Source organism: Polypterus senegalus, chromosome 4, assembly GCF_016835505.1.
Source record: "Polypterus senegalus isolate Bchr_013 chromosome 4, ASM1683550v1, whole genome shotgun sequence".
NCBI classification, from domain to species: domain Eukaryota; kingdom Metazoa; phylum Chordata; class Cladistia; order Polypteriformes; family Polypteridae; genus Polypterus; species Polypterus senegalus.
The window spans coordinates 122,781,743-122,803,477 of record NC_053157.1 but is presented as its reverse complement, the minus strand read 5'-3'; the positions used below and the strand labels follow the sequence as shown (position 1 = coordinate 122,803,477).

The following is a 21,735-nucleotide window of genomic DNA, read 5'->3' as shown; positions in this document are numbered from 1 at the left end:
CATTACTTAAACCAATTTCTTTTGCATATGCTGTTTTATAATTCTGTATTTTGCTTTTAATGTATTGATTCATAATGTATCTTGAGACAAATAGATTTGCTAAGTGCATTCTTGTACCTTAAAATATTGAGTTTTTATTCCCATACTTTATTGAAAGACTAGGAGGCTTGCTTTAAAATATCCATTTTTGCATGATTATGAATTTAATCATTTGCTATATATTACATACAAATCTAATCCTGTACTGCGTTTGAAAGCTGGTTGATCAGCTTAGAGAGTGGCTAATGACCCTTATAGAAAAGTCAGAGGCTGGCTAATCAGCCACAGTATGAGAGACATATGCTTGACTAATTATGTTGCCTTTTTCTTTTTGTATGTTTTATAGATGTAATGTATAATTATATTTTTAGTTTTTACCTGGTCCTTTTAATTGTCAGCAGACACTTCTTGAGGCAGTTCCTGTACTGGACTGTGTTTTAAATGGCTATTGTCTTTAAAGTGGCTTATTAAATGGCTGTTGTATTAGGGTTGTGAGGACTGTCATCCATTTAAGTTCAAGACCAGCTGCATCATTACAGAATCTATCTATATGTACTGGGACGACTGTTTTTGAAGGGAGGGAGTCTGCGTACAAATTTTCCTTAAGAGTCATGAGTTTCCTTTATCCTGCTCACTTGAAATTCACATAACTTTTACATCTGACTATAGGCTGAAGAGACAGGATTCACATGAGAGGATTCAATAAAGTCGGTCTCATAGACAGCTGAGGCACCTGCCTTCATCAGGTGGTGGTGGTACAGATCACCACCACAGAAGAACCGGAAACGACATCAGAGAATAGTAGAGATTAGTATATATTGCGGATCCCTGAATAATATAATTCTATGCTTGTATAGTCTGCCAGGGATAAAACTAAAATGTAGCTATGAAAAAGCAAATAATGTGGTTTTAGCATATTTTTTAAATAAATATTCCATAGTATTAGCCTGCTGTTTTTCTATCAGTAAAGTATTCCAGATTTTATGTGCATAACAGCAAAAGGCTGCCTCTCTACTTTTAAGTTTGGCTCTTGGAATTATAAGCAGACCTCCATTTGAAGATCAAAGGTTACAATTTGGAATGTAGGGGGATAGGCATTTTAACATGTAGGATGGAGCAATATTGTTAAGTGAACATATGCATACCCCTATGCTTGAACATCGTGTTCGTTATGGAAAATCCATGATGAGCACAGAAGTCCAATAACAAAACACCACTCAGGTTCAGATCGGGGGGTGGGGGATCATTCCTCCCAATCATGCCCTTCCAGGTCTCACTGTCATTGCCCACGTGAGCATTGAAGTCTCCCAGTAGAACGAGGGAGTCCCCAGAAGGTATGCCCTCTAGCACCCCCTCCAGTGACTCCAAAAAGGGTGGGTATTCCAAACTGCTGTTCGGCGCATACGCACAGTTGGGACCTGTCCCCCCACCCAAAGGTGAATTGAGCTACCTTTTCATCCACCAGGGTAAACCCTAATGAACAGGCTCCAAGTTGGGGGGCAATAAGTATGCTCACACCCGCTTGGCGCCTCTCACCGGGGTCAACTCCAGGGTGGTACAGAGTCCAGCCCCTCTGGAGGAGATTGGTTCCAGAGTTCAAGCTGTGCGTCGAGGTGAGCACGACTGTATCTAGCCGGAACCTCTCGACCTTGTGCATTAGCTCCTTCCATGACATTCCACGTCCCAAGAGCCAGCTTCTGTAGCCAAGGATCGGACCGCCAAGGTCCCCGCCTTTGGCCACCACCCAACTCACTCTGTACCTCGACCTCCTTGGCCCCTCCCCTAGGTGGTGAGCCCATGGGAAGGGGGACCCACGTTGCCTCTTCGGGCTGTGCACGGCTGAGCCCCATGGGTGCAGGCCCGACAACCAGGCGCTCGCCATCGAGCCCCAGCTCCAGAGGGGTGCCCCCGGTGACCCGCATCTGGGTGAGGGAAAATGGTGTCCAAATTTTTTATTCTTCATAGGAGGTTTTGTTGAACCGCTGTTTGTCTCATCCCTCACCTAGGACTGGGTCGTCTGGTGTTATAGATAAATAAAGCTATGTCTCATCTAAATAGGTTTGGTAACTCGCCTAATGCTTTGAGGTAATCTAACCTAATTGAATCATGTAGATTGGAAAAAAAACAGTGGATCCAGAATAGATCCTTATGGTACACCATATACAATATAATGGGTCTCCCAAATTACAGCTAAAGAATTTTCTACCTGTTTAGTAAGACTTCAGAAGTTTAAAAAGTACAGCTCTGACTGATTTGAGAATACCGTTTTTAAGATAACTTTTATAGGAGGCATAAACTGCTGTAGGAACCATTACAAGTACCGTACATTTACACCAGCTGTTACAGACTCACATCAAATGTATGTTTTTATTGTATAATAGTAACAATAAGAGCAGCTCACTACTCAGAATGCTTATTCTGCAAAGCGGCCAGGATTGAACCCGTGACCCACTTCATGTCAAAATTTTGTTGTTAGTATTAAAACATGAAAAAACTTTTTATCTTTTAGGTATGTGTTCAACATGTCTTGCATTTCCTGTCATCCTACACTTACATAGGTCTTTGTAGACACAGAACACCCATGAAATGCATGTGTTCCAAATAATGATATATTATTTACCCTATACAGCTCCAAGTACCTCACTTCCCGATAAACAATGCTTGAGCTGGGAGAGCTTTTTGCCCTTTCTGCAGCGGTGGTGGGGATGGGATAGAAGGCTGCTTGCTACTTGTGCTGATCGACACATTTACAAAACAAAAGGCACTGAATGGAGAGGTGCAAAGGAATTTAAGGTGGGCCAGGATTACTAGTTTTTTTGTAGGCTTCAGGGATTCTAGTGTAAAATTATAATATTTGTAAATCCTTATGCACATTGTCATGTCATATAGTACAGCATTAGTGGTGTGCTTTGGGACTGAGATTTTGTGGGACGCAACCTAAAAGTTAAAGGTACAGGCCCTTTTAATGTTTATGAGAGTAATTTGTGGTCAGCATTGATAAATTGCCTATAATATGCATTAAAACTCCAGTAAATTTGTTATTTCTTTGAATATGATCAAAAAAAATATACTGTGCTCTCCATAATGTTTGGGACATACAGGTGCCGGTCATAAAATTAGAATATCATGACAAAGTTGATTTATTTCAGTAATTCCATTCAAAAAGTGAAACTTGTATATTAGATTCATTCATTACACACAGACTGATGTACAAACCGGATTCCAAAAAAGTTGGGACACTAAACAAATTGTGAATAAAAACTGAATGCAATGATGTGGAGATGGCAAATGTCAACATTTTATTTGTAATAGAACGTAGATGACAGATCAAACGTTTAATCCGAGTAAATGTATCATTTTAAAGGAAAAATATGTTGATTCAAAATTTGTGTCAACAAATCCCAAAAAAGTTGGGACAAGTAGCAATAAGAGGCTGGAAAAAGTCAATTTGAGCATAACGAAGAGCTGGAAGACCAATAAACACTAATTAGGTCAATTGGCAACATGATTAGGTATAAAAAGAGCTTCTCAGAGTGGCAGTGTCTCTCAGAAGCCAAGATGGGTAGAGGATCACCAATTCCCACAATGTTGCGCAGAAAGATAGTGGAGCAATATCAGAAAGGTGTTACCCAGCGAAAAATTGCAAAGACTTTGCATCTATCATCATCAACTGTGCATAACATCATCCGAAGATTCCGAGAATCTGGAACAATCTCTGTGCGTAAGGGTCAAGGCCGTAAAACCATACTGGATGCCCGTGATCTCCGGGCCCTTAAACAACACTGCACCACAAACAGGAATGCTACTGTAAAGGAAATCACAGAATGGGCTTAGGAATACTTCCAGAAACCATTGTCAGTGAACACAATCCACCGTGTCATCCGCCGTTGCCAGCTGAAACTCTACAGTGCAAAGAAGAAGCTATTTCTAAGCAAGATCCACAAGCTCAGGCGTTGTCACTGGGCCAGGGATCATTTAAATTGGAGTGTGGCAAAATGGAAGACTGTTCTGTGGTCAGACGAGTCACGATTCGAAGTTCTTTTGGAAATCTGGGACGCCATGTCATCCGGACCAAAGAGGACAAGGACAACCCAAGTTGTTATCAACGCCAGTTCAGAAGCCTGCATCTCTGATGGTATGGGGTTGCATGAGTGCGTGTGGCATGGGCAGCTTGCATGTCTGGAAAGGCACCATCAATGCAGAAAAATATATTCAGGTTCTAGAACAACATATGCTCCCATCCAGACATCATCTCTTTCAGGGAAGACCCTGCATTTTTCAACAAGATAATGCCAGACCACATTCTGCATCAATCACAACATCATGGCTGCGTAGGAGAAGGATCCGGTACTGAAATGGCCAGTCGGCAGTCCAGATCTTTCACCTATAGAGAACATTTGGCGCATCATAAAGAGGAAGGTGCGACAAAGAAGGCCCAAGACGATTGAACAGTTAGAGGCCTGTATTAGACAAGAATGGGAGAGCATTCCTATTTCTAAACTTGAGAAACTGGTCTCCTCGGTCCCTAGACGTCTGTTGAGTGTTGTAAGAAGAAGGGGAGATGCCACACAGTGGTGAAAATGGCCTTGTCCCAACTTTTTTGGGATGTGTTGACACTATGAAATTCTGAATCAACATATTTTTCCCTTAAAATGATACATTTTCTCAGTTTAAACTTTTGTTCCCTGATTTGTGTTCTATTCTGAATAAAATATTAGAAGTTGGCACCTCCACATCATTGCATTCAGTTTTTATTCACGATTTGTATAGTGTCCCAACTTTTTTGGAATCCGGTTTGTATTTCAAATGATTATTTCTTTTAATTTTGATAATTATAACTGATAACTAATGAAAGTCCCAAATTCAGTATCTCGGAAAATTAGAATATAAATTAAGACCAATGCAAAAAAAAAAAGGATTTTTAGAAATGTTGGCCAACTGAAAGGTATGAACATGAAAAGTATGAGCGTGTACAGCAGTCGATATTTAGTTGGGGCTCCTTTGGCCTGGATTACTGCAGCAATGCAGCGTGGCATGGAGTCAATCAGTCTGTGGCACTGCTCAGGTGTTATGAGAGCCCATGTTGCTCTGATAGTGGCCTTCAGCTCTTCTGAATTGTTGGGTCTGGCGTATTGCATCTTCCTCTTCACAATACCCCATAGATTTTCTATGGGGTTAAGGTCAGGTGAGTTTGCTGGCCAATCAAGAACAGGGATACCATGGTCCTTAAACCAGGTACTGGTAGTTTTGGCACTTTGTGCAGGTGCCAGGTCCTGTTGGAAAATGAAATCTGCATCTCCATAAAGTTCGTCAGCAGCAGGAAGCATGAAGTGCTCTAAAACTTCCTGGTAGACGGCTGCGTTGACCTTGGACCTCAGAAAACACAATGGACCAACACCAGCAGATGACATGTCACCCCAAACCATCACTGACTGTGGAAACTTTACACTGGACCTCAAGCAACGTGGATTCTGTGCCTCTCCTCTCTTCCTCCAGACTCTGGGACCTTGATTTCCAAAGGAAATGCAAAATTTACTTTCATCAGAGAACATAACTTTGGACCACACAGCAGCAGTCCAGTCGAGACGCTTCTGACGCTGTTTCTTTTTCAAGAGTGGCTTGACACAATTAATGCGACAGCTGAAACCCATGTCTTGCATACGTCTGTGCGTGGTGGTTCTTGAAGCACTAACTCCAGCTGCAGTCCACTCTTTGTGAATCTCCCCCACAGTTTTGAATGGGTTTTGTTTCACAATCTTCTCCAGGGTGTGGTTATCCCTATTGCTTGTACACATTTTTCTACCACATCTTGTCCTTCCCTTCGCCTCTCTATTAATGTGCTTGGACATAGAGCTCTGTGGACAGTCAGCCTCTTTAGCAACGACCTTTTGTGTCTTGCCCTCCTTGTGCAAGGTGTCAATGGTCGTCTTTTGGACAACTGTCAAGTCAGCAGTCTTCCCCATGATTGTGTAGTCTACAGAACTAGACTGAGAGATCATTTAAAGGCTTTTGCAGGTGTTTTGAGTTAATTAGCTCATTAGAGTGTGGCACCAGGTGTCTTCAATATTGAACCTTTTCACAATATTCTAATTTTCCGAGATACTGAATTTGGGACTTTCATTAGTTGTCAGTTATAATCATCAAAATTAAAAGAAATAACATTTGAAATACATCAGTCTGTGTGTAATGAATGAATCTAATATACAAGTTTCACTTTTTGAATGGAATTACTTAAATAAATCAACTTTGTCATGATATTCTAATTTTATGACCGGCACCTGTATACATGTTTTTCCTTAATTCACCCCTTTCCTACACAGTTTAAAATTACAAATCAAACCATTCATTATTGATCAAAGTGCACATTGCTTTCTTAAGTCTGCATATATTTCAGTTGCACTTTTTATACAAACCCCAACCCGCCCACCATTTCAGGACTCCAGAATGTTGGGGACAATTCACATCACAGGTGTTTGTGATTATTCTGGTGTGTTTCATTGCTTCATTAGTGCAGGCATCAGATATGTATGCTTGCTTCTACACTTTGATGTCATAAGTTGCCACTTTTCAACATGATTAATTTTAGGACCCATAGCAACTCTGGCTTGCCAGAACTGAACAGGTATGCCAGTGAAAACGCCCTGCCTAACTTCCTCCAGATAATTCTGCATTTCAGGTGGAGCACTCTTGTCGGTCAAGGTTGATTTTCTGGGTTTAAGATAATTATTTTTCTAGCTAAAAACGTATACATTTTATAGACAAGAACTTGTTCATCTAAAGGAATGTGGTGTTTGCTGAAATTGAATGTTCTGCTTCTATGGTGTTATTTCAGAACTGCATATATTTCTGCCTTCTACATTAAACAGTGTTTAAATTATTTAATTAGGATGCCAATTTAAACAATAAAAATTAAAACCTTCCATTATCCATGGAATTACAAAAAATTAACATACTATTCTTATTCTGTCTAAACTAACATTTATGTGAAATTTGTTAGAAATGTATTCGGACTGGCTCCTCCATACACAGAGGTTATTATTTGTTTTCAAAGTACATAAATGCACACATTTATCATGAAATTAAAGGAAGAATGAAAAAAGTCAGTGCAACATACAGTGTAAGAGGGCATACACAAAAATTTGTGGAATTTGTACCTGGCGCACAATCTAGGCTTAGTTGTGAATTTCACTGTTAGGTGTAGCATACTTACAGTATTCTGTGGCATTGCTCTGTATTGTTGGTACGGTATTCCATGTCAGTTTTTCTTGGTGCTTATTAAACATGTTTCTGCGATTTATGTGATGGGTGACCATAAAGAACAGCAAGTCTGCATTTAAATTTAGTTTTCTGTTATGGAAAACAGCTGCTGAAACTGTAGTGATGCTTGAAATTGCTTTTAAAGAGAAAGCTTTAAGTAAAACACAGACCTACGAGTGGTGTTCGCGTTTCAAACGAGACTAAATTGTCACTTGACTTTTTGTTGTTCCTGCATATGTAAAAAGAACTCTGAGGAAAGTGCTTTTGTACTGTGGAGAAAGTCAAAGAAATATTACTGCAGGCATTGTACAGCGTTCCTCTTCAGCAATGAAAAAATGTTTCCACCAGTGGGAAAACTGTTGGGACAAATGCATTCATTCACATGGAGAGTACTTTGAAGGAGACTAAAGTTTCAGTAAGTAAAAATTATTAAAAAATTTTTTTTCCAATTCCAGTTATTTTTGGGTACCCCCTCGTATATCTTATATACTTGTGCCTCCGTTGTCAGTTATAATAGTCTCGTCTCCTTGTTTTCTGCAGTGTATCTACAGCTTTTATTCTGTTTGCTCCGTTTTCTATCACTAGTGTTACAGCCTTGTCCTCTGCACTGTTATGTCCTATTCATTCAAAGTAAATTTGAGGGTATTTGCCAGATTTACTCCCATGTATGGACAATAGTCCAGGGAGCTCCACAGTTACAGCTTTTACATGTCTAAGTTTTGCATGTTTTTCACAAAGCAACATTTCCCCCTGTACTGTCTTCAAAACAGTTACACTTTAGATAGCATAGTAAATAAAAACAGCAAGAATGTTCATAAAATTTTAATGGTAAAAATTGTCACCTTAATAATTGACCTAATTCATCGTAAGGTGGTGAGTCTTTGGCTCCTGTCTGATTCAACAGTTTGAACACAGATTAGACATTAATCTGAATTTATTATTGATATATTTGGGCATTAGAGTTTGCTTTACCGTGTTTTACAAACAAAACGGTACCTAAATAATGTTTATAAATGGTTGGGTATAAGACAAATGCATTGGGTCAATTTAATATCTGTTTTTAAAAGATTCGCCTTTGGGCTTTCCAGACATCCCAGGACTCAATAAATGATTCCTGGGAGAAGGTCCATTTTAATGTTTCTCCTTTGAAAATGTTTGGCAAGTGAGTTATAGATTTAGTGACTCACTAATTTTTGTGCTTCTCGAAAATGAGGTGCCCATATATATACACCTTACAGGGAACAATGGATGTGTCCAAGATGCTTCAGGATGGCAAGAGTGGCTTTGTCTTCTACGGAGTGGACATGAACCCCACATTTAAAGTGGTGCGGTATCATAAATTCATTCCATGCTTTACAAACATTGTTCTTAACTTCATTGTGTGACCAACCAGGAATAGAATACTTAATATATATTGCTTGGTCAGCCGAATGTAAAGATGTGGTGGACATCTATATGAAGGTTTTTCAATAAACACTCTTCCTGGGCCAATCAAATCCACAGCTCGTCTTTATTGTTCACATAGATTTAAGTAATATTAAACTTGGAGCCAAACCTCCATTTATTTATAGTAGCTTTATTTGTATACTGTAGCACATTGGATTTCAAAATATGCATTGACTATAACTTTCTTTATCACTACTAAAATTATACATGTGTAAGTTAAGAAGCTATTGCAAAAATTATCTGATGGTACCATCTCATTTCCATTTATACATGTGGAAATCTCTAATCAATTGATAATTTTGCTTACTTTCATTCATGTAGGTTAATGAACATAGATTATGATTAGTTGGTTGCTCAGATATCAGTTTTCATATTCATAATGTTTGTTCTTTTTATTCAAGTTAATTCTTTTGTTCTACCATTCAGCTCACCCTTTAAAACTGGTGCAGGAATGGCAAGCCGTCTGTGTAAGGCTGCTATGTGGAGTCGTTTCAAATTGGTTGCAAAAGAAGCAAACAGAAAAGATCTGCTTAATTGTGTGACATACAAAGAAGGAAAGGTATTTTTTATTTTGTTATGTAATGTAGTAATGTAAAGACTGAATTTCCCTCTTTCTTGTGTGGCTTTACATATTATGACAAAAGTAAAACTCATATCGTCCTTGTTAGTTATAAAATTAGAAAAATCTAACCTCATAATATGCCAACATACAGACACCGCATTAAAGTTAAGTATATCCTGTCATTCAGTAGTTTGTAGAATTTTAGAAACAATAATTGAAGTGTTATTTTCTATATGAATTGTTTTTTAACTCAATCCTCTTTACAGCTCTGTATCAGTTCTTTAATGTTTGAAGGTACTGTATTTTGTTTATCCATAAATCATTTAAATTTCCTTATCAGGACCTTAGTGAGGCTTAGGTCTGGACTTTGACTTAACCTTTCCATGGTTGTATTTTTTCCCCCCAAACATTACTATCCCATCCTGATACCATGCTTCAACTGTTACAAGTGTGCTTAGGATTGTCCTCTTGTGACGATGCGGGTCCCCTTCATACTTACCCTTCACATATGGGAGCCTCTAGAACCCAACACCATCGATAGTTATGACAGAGATTAGCTGACAAATGGGAACAAATCTCACACAGAGCAAGGGGTTGGTGGAAAAGTGCCAATGTGCTTTTATTAAAAACCAAATCCAAACAGAACAAAAAGTGTCAACAGTGCAGTGTTCCAAATGTCCATAAATAAATCCATAAAAACCAAGTGAAAATGGGGAATAAAAACCATAATAAATAAATCCATTAAAATCAGAGGTTAAAATGCAGTCACTAACTCCACCCGATCTTATCTCACCACCTCCTTCATCTCCCCAGCTCACCCATCACTCGTGGAGACTCGGCAGCCACGAACTTCTCCTCCAAACCCCGTCTTGGCTGTATTCTGTGAGGCGAACCAGCCCCTAGAGCGCCACAGCCTACGCGTCTTTGAGGTGCCCCAGCTATTGCTGCTCCCCCTTCCACGTATCCAGATCATCATCCCGAGACTGCTCTTCACATCTTAACCTTAATTATTTCTTTCTATGTGATTTTTTTTTTTTCCCTTTCAATCTTCGATCCTCTTTCCCTGTGCCGACCCGTACTTATACGGCTCCGTGGGCATAGCACCTTAATCACACACCGCAGGAAGCTGATGAAACGATTGAGAATGCCCCAATTCCCTCATTAACTCCCCATGGTCATTCAGTTGTGCTTACAGAGACTGAAACTGCTATCTGGATTTATTTAAAACTGGCCTTTTTTTATGAATCCGCAGACCCACTATACCACACATCTTTGCATGGACCATTTTTCCAACTTTAATAGTTGGAAAGATTGCCTCATATTTTCCTGTATAATGCTTTTCTTATATTAGGAGAGTTCATAGTGGTCCCAGTGATTATAGGTCAATCAGTTGCTGTGGCTGCAAAAATATCCTAAATGATCACCCTTCTACCATTTTTTCATCACACAAATGACACTTTATTATAGCTATGCCGTCTTCCTATTTGAATGAAGCACTACTTCTAAACAAAACCGTAACTTCTTTAAAAAAAAATAAATACCCCCTCCTTTAAATCTGGAATTAACTTGTGTTTTTGGTGATCAAATCGTGATTAGATAGGTCTGTACTATATTAACAGGGCTCAACACTAACTTCATAAGTGGTTTGCAAGTTTTCGCAGCCTGGCATCAGATTTTGTTTGGTGAAACTGAAAATAAGATTGACATTTTAAACCGCCTATATTAGAAGTAATTAAGATGCTATGCAACTATACCTCACCTTAATATTGCAACCATGATATTAAAAAAACTTTAAAACCTTTATTAACCAAATTAAGTTATTTTTATATCATTAAAAAATACATGTCTGACTGTCCAATCTCAATTCCTAATATAAAAATTACTACCAGAATGACTTACCAGTAGAGCATTTATTTCCTTTCAAAACTGAAAATATTTGAGATTTCAAATATTGATATTATGGACCTTTTTGGTAATTCCCACTATAGCGTTGGTCCTTCAGCATGTAACCTTTGGTGTGAGGGTTCCCCAAGTGACACATAATGTAGAATCAGAATTTAGGAAAACCTGTCCTGGTGGTCTTCGTAACATATATTTGAAATAGCATTTCACTTTGCATGGGCAAGAATTGCTTCACTTGAATCAACTTGGCCAAGAAAATTTTTTTAATATAAGTTTTAGTCTCTGCGGCTTGAGCTGGAAGAGACTATACAGATGCCATAGTGTCCTTATGCTCTGCTTTCTCATGTGGCCACTTTTTAATGCCAAAAACCCTGGTAGCTCTCAAAATGGGTGTTCACACATCTGCTTCACTGCCACATTTGTTATTCATATGTTAAATTACTATTTCAATCACTTTAGTGCATGTTTTGCTATCATGAGTCTGCACATGGCGTCAGCACACATGAGAAAATGCACAAGCAAATGCGTAGTCCTTACTGGTTCAGATGGTTCAAACTATAACAGCAACATTTACATTTATCACTAGCGCAAGAAATATTTCAATTTTTTTTTTTTTAACTAGGAGTGTTTTTTTTTTTGCCATTTGTCATTATGTTTCTATGTAGAGATACATTGATTGAGTCTTTACTGACCAAGTCAGATTACTCATTTTTTAAAAGAAAAATAGCTGATCTAAGTTCAGTTTCAGTCTCTCTGCAGACTTATTTCTTGTGTCATGTGGTTTGTTCACATATAGCTTACAAGGATTGGGGAAGTATAATTCTGTTTATTGAGCAATTGCTCAAAAATGTTTTCATTGCTAAAAGCGCTTGTTAATTATTAGTTGAAGTTTAAAGTGCAAGATATTTATTTTCAAATAAGTTATGGCAAGTTGCTACAGAATATATTCTTCATTTACTTAAAGTATACTGAATGATTATATCTTGTAGTCGGTTTTATAATCCTGTTTTTATGTAATACTGTGCACCAGCAAAAAATAAACTGCTTAAGCAGGTTTAAACTACCAGAGTTTGCTCCAGCAAGCCATCCCAGAACCCAAGAATTTGAAAAAGAATTCTTACTTCTAAAAATGTTCTTCTGTCTTAAAAGCATAAAGCCCCAGATCACAACGTCATAGTCAACAGTATATGGATTACAAGTTTGCAACGAATTATTAGTAATTTAAATATTTGTATCTCCGTACAGTGTTACATATTTTGATAGATTCAATATACATAATGCATTGTAACAAAAGGCGCTATGTAGGCGCCTGACCCGACACAGAAGGGCATGGAGGCACGTTTAAAATAAAACGACTTTTATTTTTCTTCAGCTGGAGGGTACGTCTTCCCAGTGTCCCCCAGCGTCCCCCAGCCACAACACAGTCCCAAAACACCAAGTACACCACACATTTTTTCTCCTGTATCACCACTCCTCCCAGGCAACCTCGTCCTCCTCCACACTACTCTGGCCGTGGAGTGGTGGTTGCTGTGCCCTTTTATTGGGCACCCGGAAGTGCTCCAGGTGTTTGATTGCCGACATCCAGCTGCACTTCCGGGTGTGGCTACACTAGTGCCCAGAAGGGTCCAACAGCTCCTGCTGCAGCACCCCCTGGTGGCACCTGCAGAACCCAACAGGGCTGTGGAGAACTCCATATCCCATGGGGCCCTGCGGGAGGCTGAGGCACTACTCCAACCCAGGGGGCCGGCCATCCAGTGTCCAGGGAGGGAGGTATTGCACTGTCCAAGACTGCTCGCCTTGAATATATATTGAAGGGTTCGAATCCCGTAAAATGCCAAAAGGGACTCTGTTCTGTTGGGTTCTTGAGCAAAGCCCTTAACCTGCAATTGCTAAGCACTTTAAGTAGTGAGAAAAGTGCTATATAAGTGCACAGAATTATTATTAAGAGGCGTCCTGGCCGGTCATGGGACCCGGCCGTCTGCCACAGTATGTATATATTTGCATAGCACATATCATATAAATGCAAGTATGTAACTATCCCCTGCATATTTTAATGTAAACATAAATCAAACAACAGAATGAAATTGAATTAAGTGAACTGAATTTGCATTTTCGGCAAGCTGCTATTGCAAATTAAGTATTTCAGGTTTATCACCTTTCTTTTCTCTTTGAGTAAATGAAAAAGCCATACTAAACAATCTTTACATTCTTGTATGATACAGAAAAAAAATATGCTCTTCATGCTTCCACAGGAACAAGGAAATCTGCGTTATTGGTCAGTCAGTGCACAGTAGGTTTTTCAGCTCTGGGCACTGGTGGTTCTCTTAAGTAGATTTGCAGTTGCAATGTTACAGAGCTGCTCTGAATGTGAAACTCCACCAAACTCTACTCCAGTATCTTGGAATGAATTGCAAACAGATGACTTGGTGGCATTTACTACTGAAGAGTGTGTGTGTGTGTGTGATCCTTTTTTATGTCTTTTTCAACATTCAAGAGAGTTTCTTCTATTTACAAAAAAGTGAACAAATATAACCAAAGAATGCTGTTTTTACTGGTATGTAATGAAAGTTGTTGAAAGTCGGTGTATTCTATTCTGTAATTTCAAAGGTCTTACCAAATTTGTAGCAAATACCTTGTTCCAATATGGTTAACTTTTCCCTAACACATGCATATCTTTCACATGCTTCAAGGTATACTTTTCATACAGCAGATGTATTGTTACAGATATAACTTTCCTTATCAGCACCTTAGTGAGGCTTAGGTCTGGACTTTGACTTAACCTTTCCAAAGTTGTATTTTTTGATACCATACTTCTTCAGCTGTTACAAATTTTTCAGCAGCTGTTTATGTGGGATTTTTTAAGCCCTACACATTCATCTCCCAGCTGAATTGAGTTGAGTCACAACAATTACAAAACTGGGTTGTTACCACGGAACTTAAGCGAGACTTTTAACATCCTTTTTAACAACTGGCTCACAATTGTTACCCTTGCAAGGCTGCAAAATATTACACTGTTCCATAACTTGCCTTAACCACGTAAAGGAAAAGTTATAAGAGCTGTATACATATATGTGGCTTATAATTTCAATCATAACATCAACTAGAGATTGGAAAGTTACACTTGGATCTGCCAATTACACATAATGAGCAAAAAATAGCTGATTCGACATACTGTTGAAAAAAAAATGCTGCATCACAATCATGAGCTGTGGGTAGTGACTGAAAGAACGAGATCGCGAATGCAAGCGGCTAAAATGAGTTTCCTCCACAGGATGTCTAGGTTTTCCCTTAAAGATAGGGTGAGAAGCTCGGTCATCCAAGAGGAGCTCAGAGTAGAGCCACTGCTCCACTGCTCAGATGAGGTGGCTTGGGCATCTTATCAGGATGCCTCCTGGACAAATCCCTGGTGAAGTGTTCCCCAGGGCTGCCTCCTGGAAGACCCAGGACACACTGGAGGGAATATGTCTCTCGGCTGGCCTGGGAACATCTAGGGATTCCCCTGGAAGTGCTAGTAGAAGTGGCTGGGGAGAGGGAAGTCTGGGCATCTCTGCTCAAGCTACTGCCCCCTCGACCCGCTCAGATAAGCAGAAAAGGATGGATGGACAAAAGTGGTTGATACTAATAGCAAACAAGGGCCAAGAATTAGTTGACAGCTGCTACAACTTGGTTGCACATGACAGCCTGTCAACAATCAATAATGTGCTCTGATTAATAAAAAGGTGTAAGTTTAGTTTTGATCCAATTGTTATTGGAAATTCTTCCCCAATAATTTGCAGGCAGTTTCAGTAAATTGCCAGCTGCTTCTTGTGCTCAGTTTTTATACCTGTTTATCCAAAGTGACAGTTCTTTACATATTGCACAATATGTAAAAGTAGTCATTCTTATTAGAATATTAAATCACTCTAGACGAGAGCATGCTATTCAGTGCAACAAAGCTTGCTAGTTCAATCCACCGTGGATCACCAGGGAGTATACAACTCCCCCAACCCTGTCACAGACAGGCAGAGAGACAAGGCTTCCCAGACAACCTGCCTTTATTTAAGTGGAGATGTGCTTTTCTGTTACTCCTCACTACACAGCACAGTACAAAGCACCAAATGTACAAACAAGCACAGTTGTCTTCTTCCCGCTTTCTCTCTGTCTGTGTCTTCACTCCTCCTCCCACAAGCTTTGTCCACCTACTGTACTCATGACTCTGGCTCCTCAATAGGGGGTGAGGAGACTCCTGTTATAGTGCACCTGGAAGTGCTGTAGGTGTGTTTTATCCTTCTTCCAGGTGTGGCATAAGTGGTGCCATAAAGGGCTCAACGTGTACCTGCAGCACCCACTGGTGGCGCCCACTGAACCCAACAGGGCTGCTCCAAACTACAAACCCCGGCATACCCTGTGGGATCCTTGTTACTGTAGCAACCATGGGGAGTTTTGAGATAGATATGATGTCTCAAATGTGCTCTTTCCTCCCGGCCAGGTAATGGTCCTGGCCATCTGTCAAACCATTTTTTTTTTTTTTTTTAATTCTCAAAAGTCCTACTGTCTACCACACTACTTGGTAGCTTATCCCATATGCCTATGGATCTCTGAAAAACTTTTTACCCTCAACAAGTTTTTGTGTCCCCGTGTTTTTGATGAACTCATTATAAACTAAAAGTTTTGATCCACTGTGCTAAATACTGTAAACACTTCAAACCTGTCTCCTTTAATTCTTATTTTTCTTAAATTGAAATGGTTCAGCTCTTAACTCTTTTAAGGCTGATTTTTGTTTTTCTTTTCTCACGGGGTTCAATATTTTTTTCAAAAACTCACTTTGTTTTTAAAAAGAACACAAAGCAATGGCTTAATACATCAGATCAATAGAAAATATGTATTTTTGACAGATGTTACTGGCTTGCACGTTGTATGAGATTGCATTATGCAGCACAATCCTGCAAAGTATGATAATGCTCAAACAGCCAATTGCATGCATTGCCACATTGCATTATTTACAATATGTGTTGCAGTGGTGCCTCCTTTTCATTTGTCTGTTGCTGCACACAACACAGTCAGGTTTATACTTTTTGTCCTCGCATGTTGCAGGAAAGTGGTGCTCAGTCAGCCTGTCTGGCACTTTTCTTTGAGGTGGCCTTCCTTGCTTTGCAAAAGGCACTGGAACATACTCTACCAGCAAGTCGTTGACCACCTTCTTGCGGAAATCTGTTGCAGTCATTGGTGCTGTCATTGTTTGCCTGCTTGAACATTATATACACATTTGTGAGTGCAATCTCATGCATGCGATGGTACACGGTGTGGTACCACTTATGACTGATGATGTATAGAAATTGTCTATGTACACAACATAGCCCTGAGGTAGCTCCAGCACATCCTGACTTGTCAAGGGACAGTCTCTATGAAAGGAGTACTTTCCTTTATATGTTACTTTCAGGCAGAAACCAGTGTTTGCTTCAGCCAGTACAAAATCCTTTATACCATACTTTGTGGGCTTGTCTGGAATATACTGGGTGAAAAAAAGGCATTGCTTGTATTTTATCATAGATCCATCCATCCATTATCCAACCCGCTATATCCTAACTACAGGATCATGGTGGTCTACTGGAGCCAATCCCAGCCAGCACAGGGTGCAAGGCAGGAAAAAATCCCTGAGCAGGGCACCAGCCCACCGCAGGACACACACACACACACACTAGGGACAATTTATAATCGCCAGTGCACCTAACCTTCATGTCTTTGGACAGTGGGAGGAAACCGGAATATCCAGACGAAACCCACGCAGACACGGGGAGAACATGCAAACTCCACGCAGGGAGGACCTGGGAAGCGAACCCAAGTCTCCTAACTGTGATGCTCATAGATTCATCCACAGACAAATTACAGCCAGGCTGATAAAATTGTTTATATGTTGGTTCCACAGTGTCAAGTAGTGGCTGAATTTTATACATGGAGTTATACCCTGGTTCAGCCCTTGGGATTTGCTTCTGGTTATCTTAGAAATTAATAAAACTTTGCAGGAGTACATACCTATCCCGCGGCATAACCCCTGTCCAAAGCTGCCAACAACAACATTTATTTATATAACACATTTTCATACAAACAATATAACTCAAAGTGCTTTAAATGATGATGTAAGAGAAAAAAGACAAAATAATTAAAATTAGGGAACGCTAGTTAACATAGAATAAAAGTAAGAGAAAAAAAAAAACAACTCCAGATGGCTGGAGAAAAAAATAAAATCTGCAGGGGTTCCAAGCCACAAGACCACCCAGCCCCCTCTAGGCATAGATAACATAAATGACCTCAATCAGTCCTCATTGTATTCAGGGTTCTCATGGAAGAATTTGATGATGATGGTCATGTGGACTTCTGGCCTTTAATCAATGTAGGGACATCACAGTGCTTTGATTAGGTGGTGGTGGTGGTGGTGCAAATCCCCCCAGTGGAGAAAACCGGAAAAAGAACAGAAGAGAAAGTAGGGGTTAGTACGAATTTTGGAGCCAATATGAATAATAATAATTAATTGAATATACAGAGCATCAGGATTAAACTTAAGATGAAGCTATGAGAAAACCATGTTATAGTAATCTGTTTTCAGCAGTGTTTTAAAGTGTTCCACTGTATTATATTAGCCTGGCAAATTCCTATTGGCAAGCTATTCCAGATTTTTGGTGCATAACAGCAGAAGGCCGCCTCACCACTTCTTTTAAGTTTAGCTCTTGGAATTCTAAGTAGACACTCATTTGAAGATCTTTTTTTTTATTATTAATTTCATTATAATCCATACATAGCAATCAAGTTTTTACAAAAAAATGAATTATGTTAAGAAGATTTGAAGATCTAAGGTTACGATTTGGAGTATAAGGTGTAAGACATTCCGAAATATAAGATGGAGTGAGATTATTTAAGGCTTTGTAAACTAAACCATAAGCAGTATTTTAAAGTCAATTCTAAATTACACAGGTAACCAGTGTAGTGACATCAAAACTGGGGTGATGTGCTCACATTTTCTTTTCCGAGTTAAGATTCTACTAGCTGCATTCTGCACTAGTTGCAATCGATTGATGTCTTTTTTTGGTAGTCCTGAGAGGAGTGCATTACAGTAATCTGTAATCTGAAAACAAAAGCATGAACTAATTTTTCAGCATCTTGCAATGTTATAAGAGGTATAACTTTTTCTATACAGTGGAACCTCGGTTCACGACCATAATTTGTTCCAAAACTCTGGTCGTAAACCGATTTGGTCATGAACCGAAGCAGTTTCCCCCATAGGATTGTATGTAAATACAATTAATCCGTTCCAGACCATATGAACTGTATACAGTGGTGTGAAAAACTATTTGCCCCCTTCCTGATTTCTTATTCTTTTGCATGTTTGTCACACAAAATGTTTCTGATCATTAAACACATTTAACCATTAGTCAAATATAATGCAAGTAAACACAAAATGCAGTTTTTAAATGATGGTTTTTATTATTTAGGGAGAAAAAAAATCCAAACCTACATGGCCTTGTGTGAAAAAGTAATTGCCCCCTGAACCTAATAACTGGTTGGGCCACCCTTAGCAGCAATAACTGCAATCAAGCGTTTGCGATAACTTGCAATGAGTCTTTACAGCTCTGGAGGAATTTTGGCCCACTCATCTTTGCAGAATTGTTGTAATTCAGCTTTATTTGAGGGTTTTCTAGCATGAACCGCCTTTTTAAGGTCATGCCATAGCATCTCAATTGGATTCAGGTCAGGACTTTGACTAGGCCACTCCAAAGTCTTCATTTTGTTTTTCTTCAGCCATTCAGAGGTGGATTTGCTGGTGTGTTTTGGGTCATTGTACTGTTGCAGCACCCAAGATCGCTTCAGCTTGAGTTGACGAACAGATGGCCGGACATTCTCCTTCAGGATTTTTTGGTAGACAGTAGAATTCATGGTTCCATCTATCACAGCAAGCCTTCCAGTTCCTGAATCAGCAAAACAACCACAGACCATCACACTACCACCACCATATTTTACTGTTGGTATGATGTTCTTTTTCTGAAATGCTGTGTTCCTTTTACGCCAGATGTAACAGGACATTTGCCTTTCAAAAAGTTCAACTTTTGTCTCATCAGTCCACAAGGTATTTTCCCAAAAGTCTTGGCAATCATTGAGATGTTTCTTAGCAAAATTGAGACAAGCCCTAATGTTCTTTTTGCTTAACAGTGGTTTGCGTCTTGGAAATCTGCCATGCAGGCCGTTTTGCCCAGTCTCTTTCTTATGGTGGAGTCGTGAACACTGACCTTAATTGAGGCAAGTTAGGCCTGCAGTTCTTTAGACGTTGTCCTGGGGTCTTTTGTGACCTCTCGGATGAGTCGTCTCTGCGCTCTTGGGGTAATTTTCCACTCCTGGGAAGGTTCACCACTGTTCCATGTTTTTGCCATTTGTGAATAATGGCTCTCACTGTGGTTCGCTGGAGTCCCAAAGCTTTAGAAATGGCTTTATAACCTTTACCAGACTGATAGATCTCAATTACTTCTGTTCTCATTTGTTCCTGAATTTCTTTGGATCTTGGCATGATGTCTAGCTTTTGAGGTGCTTTTGGTCTACTTCTCTGTGTCAGGCAGCTCCTATTTAAGTGATTTCTTGATTGAAACAGGTGTGGCAGTAATCAGGCCTGGGGGTGGCTACGGAAATTGAACTCGGGTGTGATACGCCACAGTTAGGTTATTTTTTAACAAGGGGGCAATTACTTTTTCACACAGGGCCATGTAGGTTTGGATTTTATTTCTCCCTAAATAATAAAAACCATCATTTAAAAACTGCATTTTGTGTTTACTTGTGTTATATTTGACTAATGGTTAAATGTGCTTGATGATCAGAAACATTTTGTGTGACAAACATGCAAAAGAGTTTTTCACACCACTGTGTGTGTGTGTGTGTATGTATATATATATATATATATATATATATATATAATATAATATAATATAATTTATCATTTTTTTTTTTTTGGTTTTTAATCACAAATATAGTTAATTATACCATAGAATGCCCAGCGTAATAGTAAACTAAATGTAAAAACATTGAATAACACTGAGAAAACCTTGAGCAACAGAGAAAACTAACACTGCAATAGTTTGAGCTATAGTGCTAGGAACCGCTCGCTAAAAACACTTTTTTTAATGAGCTTTAAGCACAGGGAAAAACAACAACAACAACATTTATTTATATAGCACATTTTCGTACAAAATAAATGTAGCTCAAAGTGCTTTACAAAATGAAGAATAGAAAAATAGAAGACACAATAAAAAATAAAAATAAGTCAACATTAATTAACATAGAATAAGTAAGGTCCGGTGGACAGAAAAAACTAAAAAACTCCAGACGGCTGGAGAAAAAAAAAAATCTGCAGGGATTCCAGACCAAGAGACCGCCCAGTCCCCTCTGGGCAATCTACCTAACATAAATGAACCAGTCCTCTTTGTATTTAGGGTTCTCATGGAAGGACTTGATGATGATGGTCACGTAGACTTCTGGCTTTCAGTCCATCAATGTTGGAGCATCATGATGCTTTGAGTAGGTGCCACCACCACAAAGAAACCGGAAAAGAAACAGAGAGAGAGTAGGGGTCAGTACGGATTTTAGAGCCACTATGAATAGTTATGATAAATTGAACATACAGAGTATCAGTATTAAGTTAAAGTGAAGTTAGGAGAAAGCCATGTTAAAGTAATGTGTTTTCAGCAGTTTTTTAAAGTGCTCCACTGTATTAGCCTGGCGAATTCCTATTGGCAAAAATAACATTTGAAAAATCCATAATTTAATAAACCACCAAGAAAAGTAACATTGCCACAATGCATGCTATGAACCGATCGCTGTAAACAGAACTGAAAACAAAAACAATATACGCCAAGCCCTCCCTCTCTCACCCGCCGCCACTCTCTCTTTGTGTGTGCATGTGTCTCTCTCACGCCTTTGTGTGTCTTACTTTCACGAGCCTGGAGCCCTGTGTGTGTCTCTCTTCTGAGCCTGGAGCTCCTGTGTGTCTCTCTCTAGCACGTGCCTGTGTGTGTGCCTCTGTCTCGCACCTGTTTGTGTGCCTCTCTCTCGCGCCTGTGTGTGTTTGTCACGCTCTCTTGCTTGCTCACTCACTCATTGTTCTGAAACCCAACTCAAACTTATCAAGAATGGCAGGTGATAATTGAGATGCATAATGACTGCCTTCTCTAGAATTTTACTTAAAGGCAGGTTAGAAATAGGTCTAAAATTTTCAAAAGCAGAGGAGTCAAGATTATTTTTCTTGAGCAGGGGTTTAATTACATCAGTCACATCAGTCTTAAGACTGTCTGGGAAGACCCCCATATCTAATGATGAGTTTACTATGTCAAGAATACTATCAATTAGCACGCCCAATACTACTTTGAAAAAATTTGTTCGTATTGGGTCAAGGACGCAGGTGGGAGGGTCTCAGTTGAAAAATTATTTTATATAAATCAGATAAATCTATCCTAGTGAAAGAACTTAATTTGTTTATAATGCAGTACCGCTGTTTAAGAGGATCAGTATTGGGG

The 21,735-nt window shown here is 39.3% G+C and overlaps 1 protein-coding gene across 3 annotated transcripts in view; it reads left to right on the top strand.

The window, feature by feature from the left end:
• Window positions 1-21,735, top strand: part of adad1 (adenosine deaminase domain containing 1 (testis-specific)) — a 137,126-nt gene that overhangs the window by 104,488 nt on the left and 10,903 nt on the right. For 2 of the 3 annotated variants that reach the window (XM_039751235.1, XM_039751234.1), the window contains one exon: window positions 9,169-9,301. The exons of the other annotated variant lie outside the window; for it this stretch is intronic. In XM_039751235.1, the coding sequence (XP_039607169.1) occupies window positions 9,169-9,301 (133 nt within the window). The remainder of the gene's footprint in view (window positions 1-9,168; window positions 9,302-21,735) is intronic. 3 annotated transcript variants of the gene reach the window in all.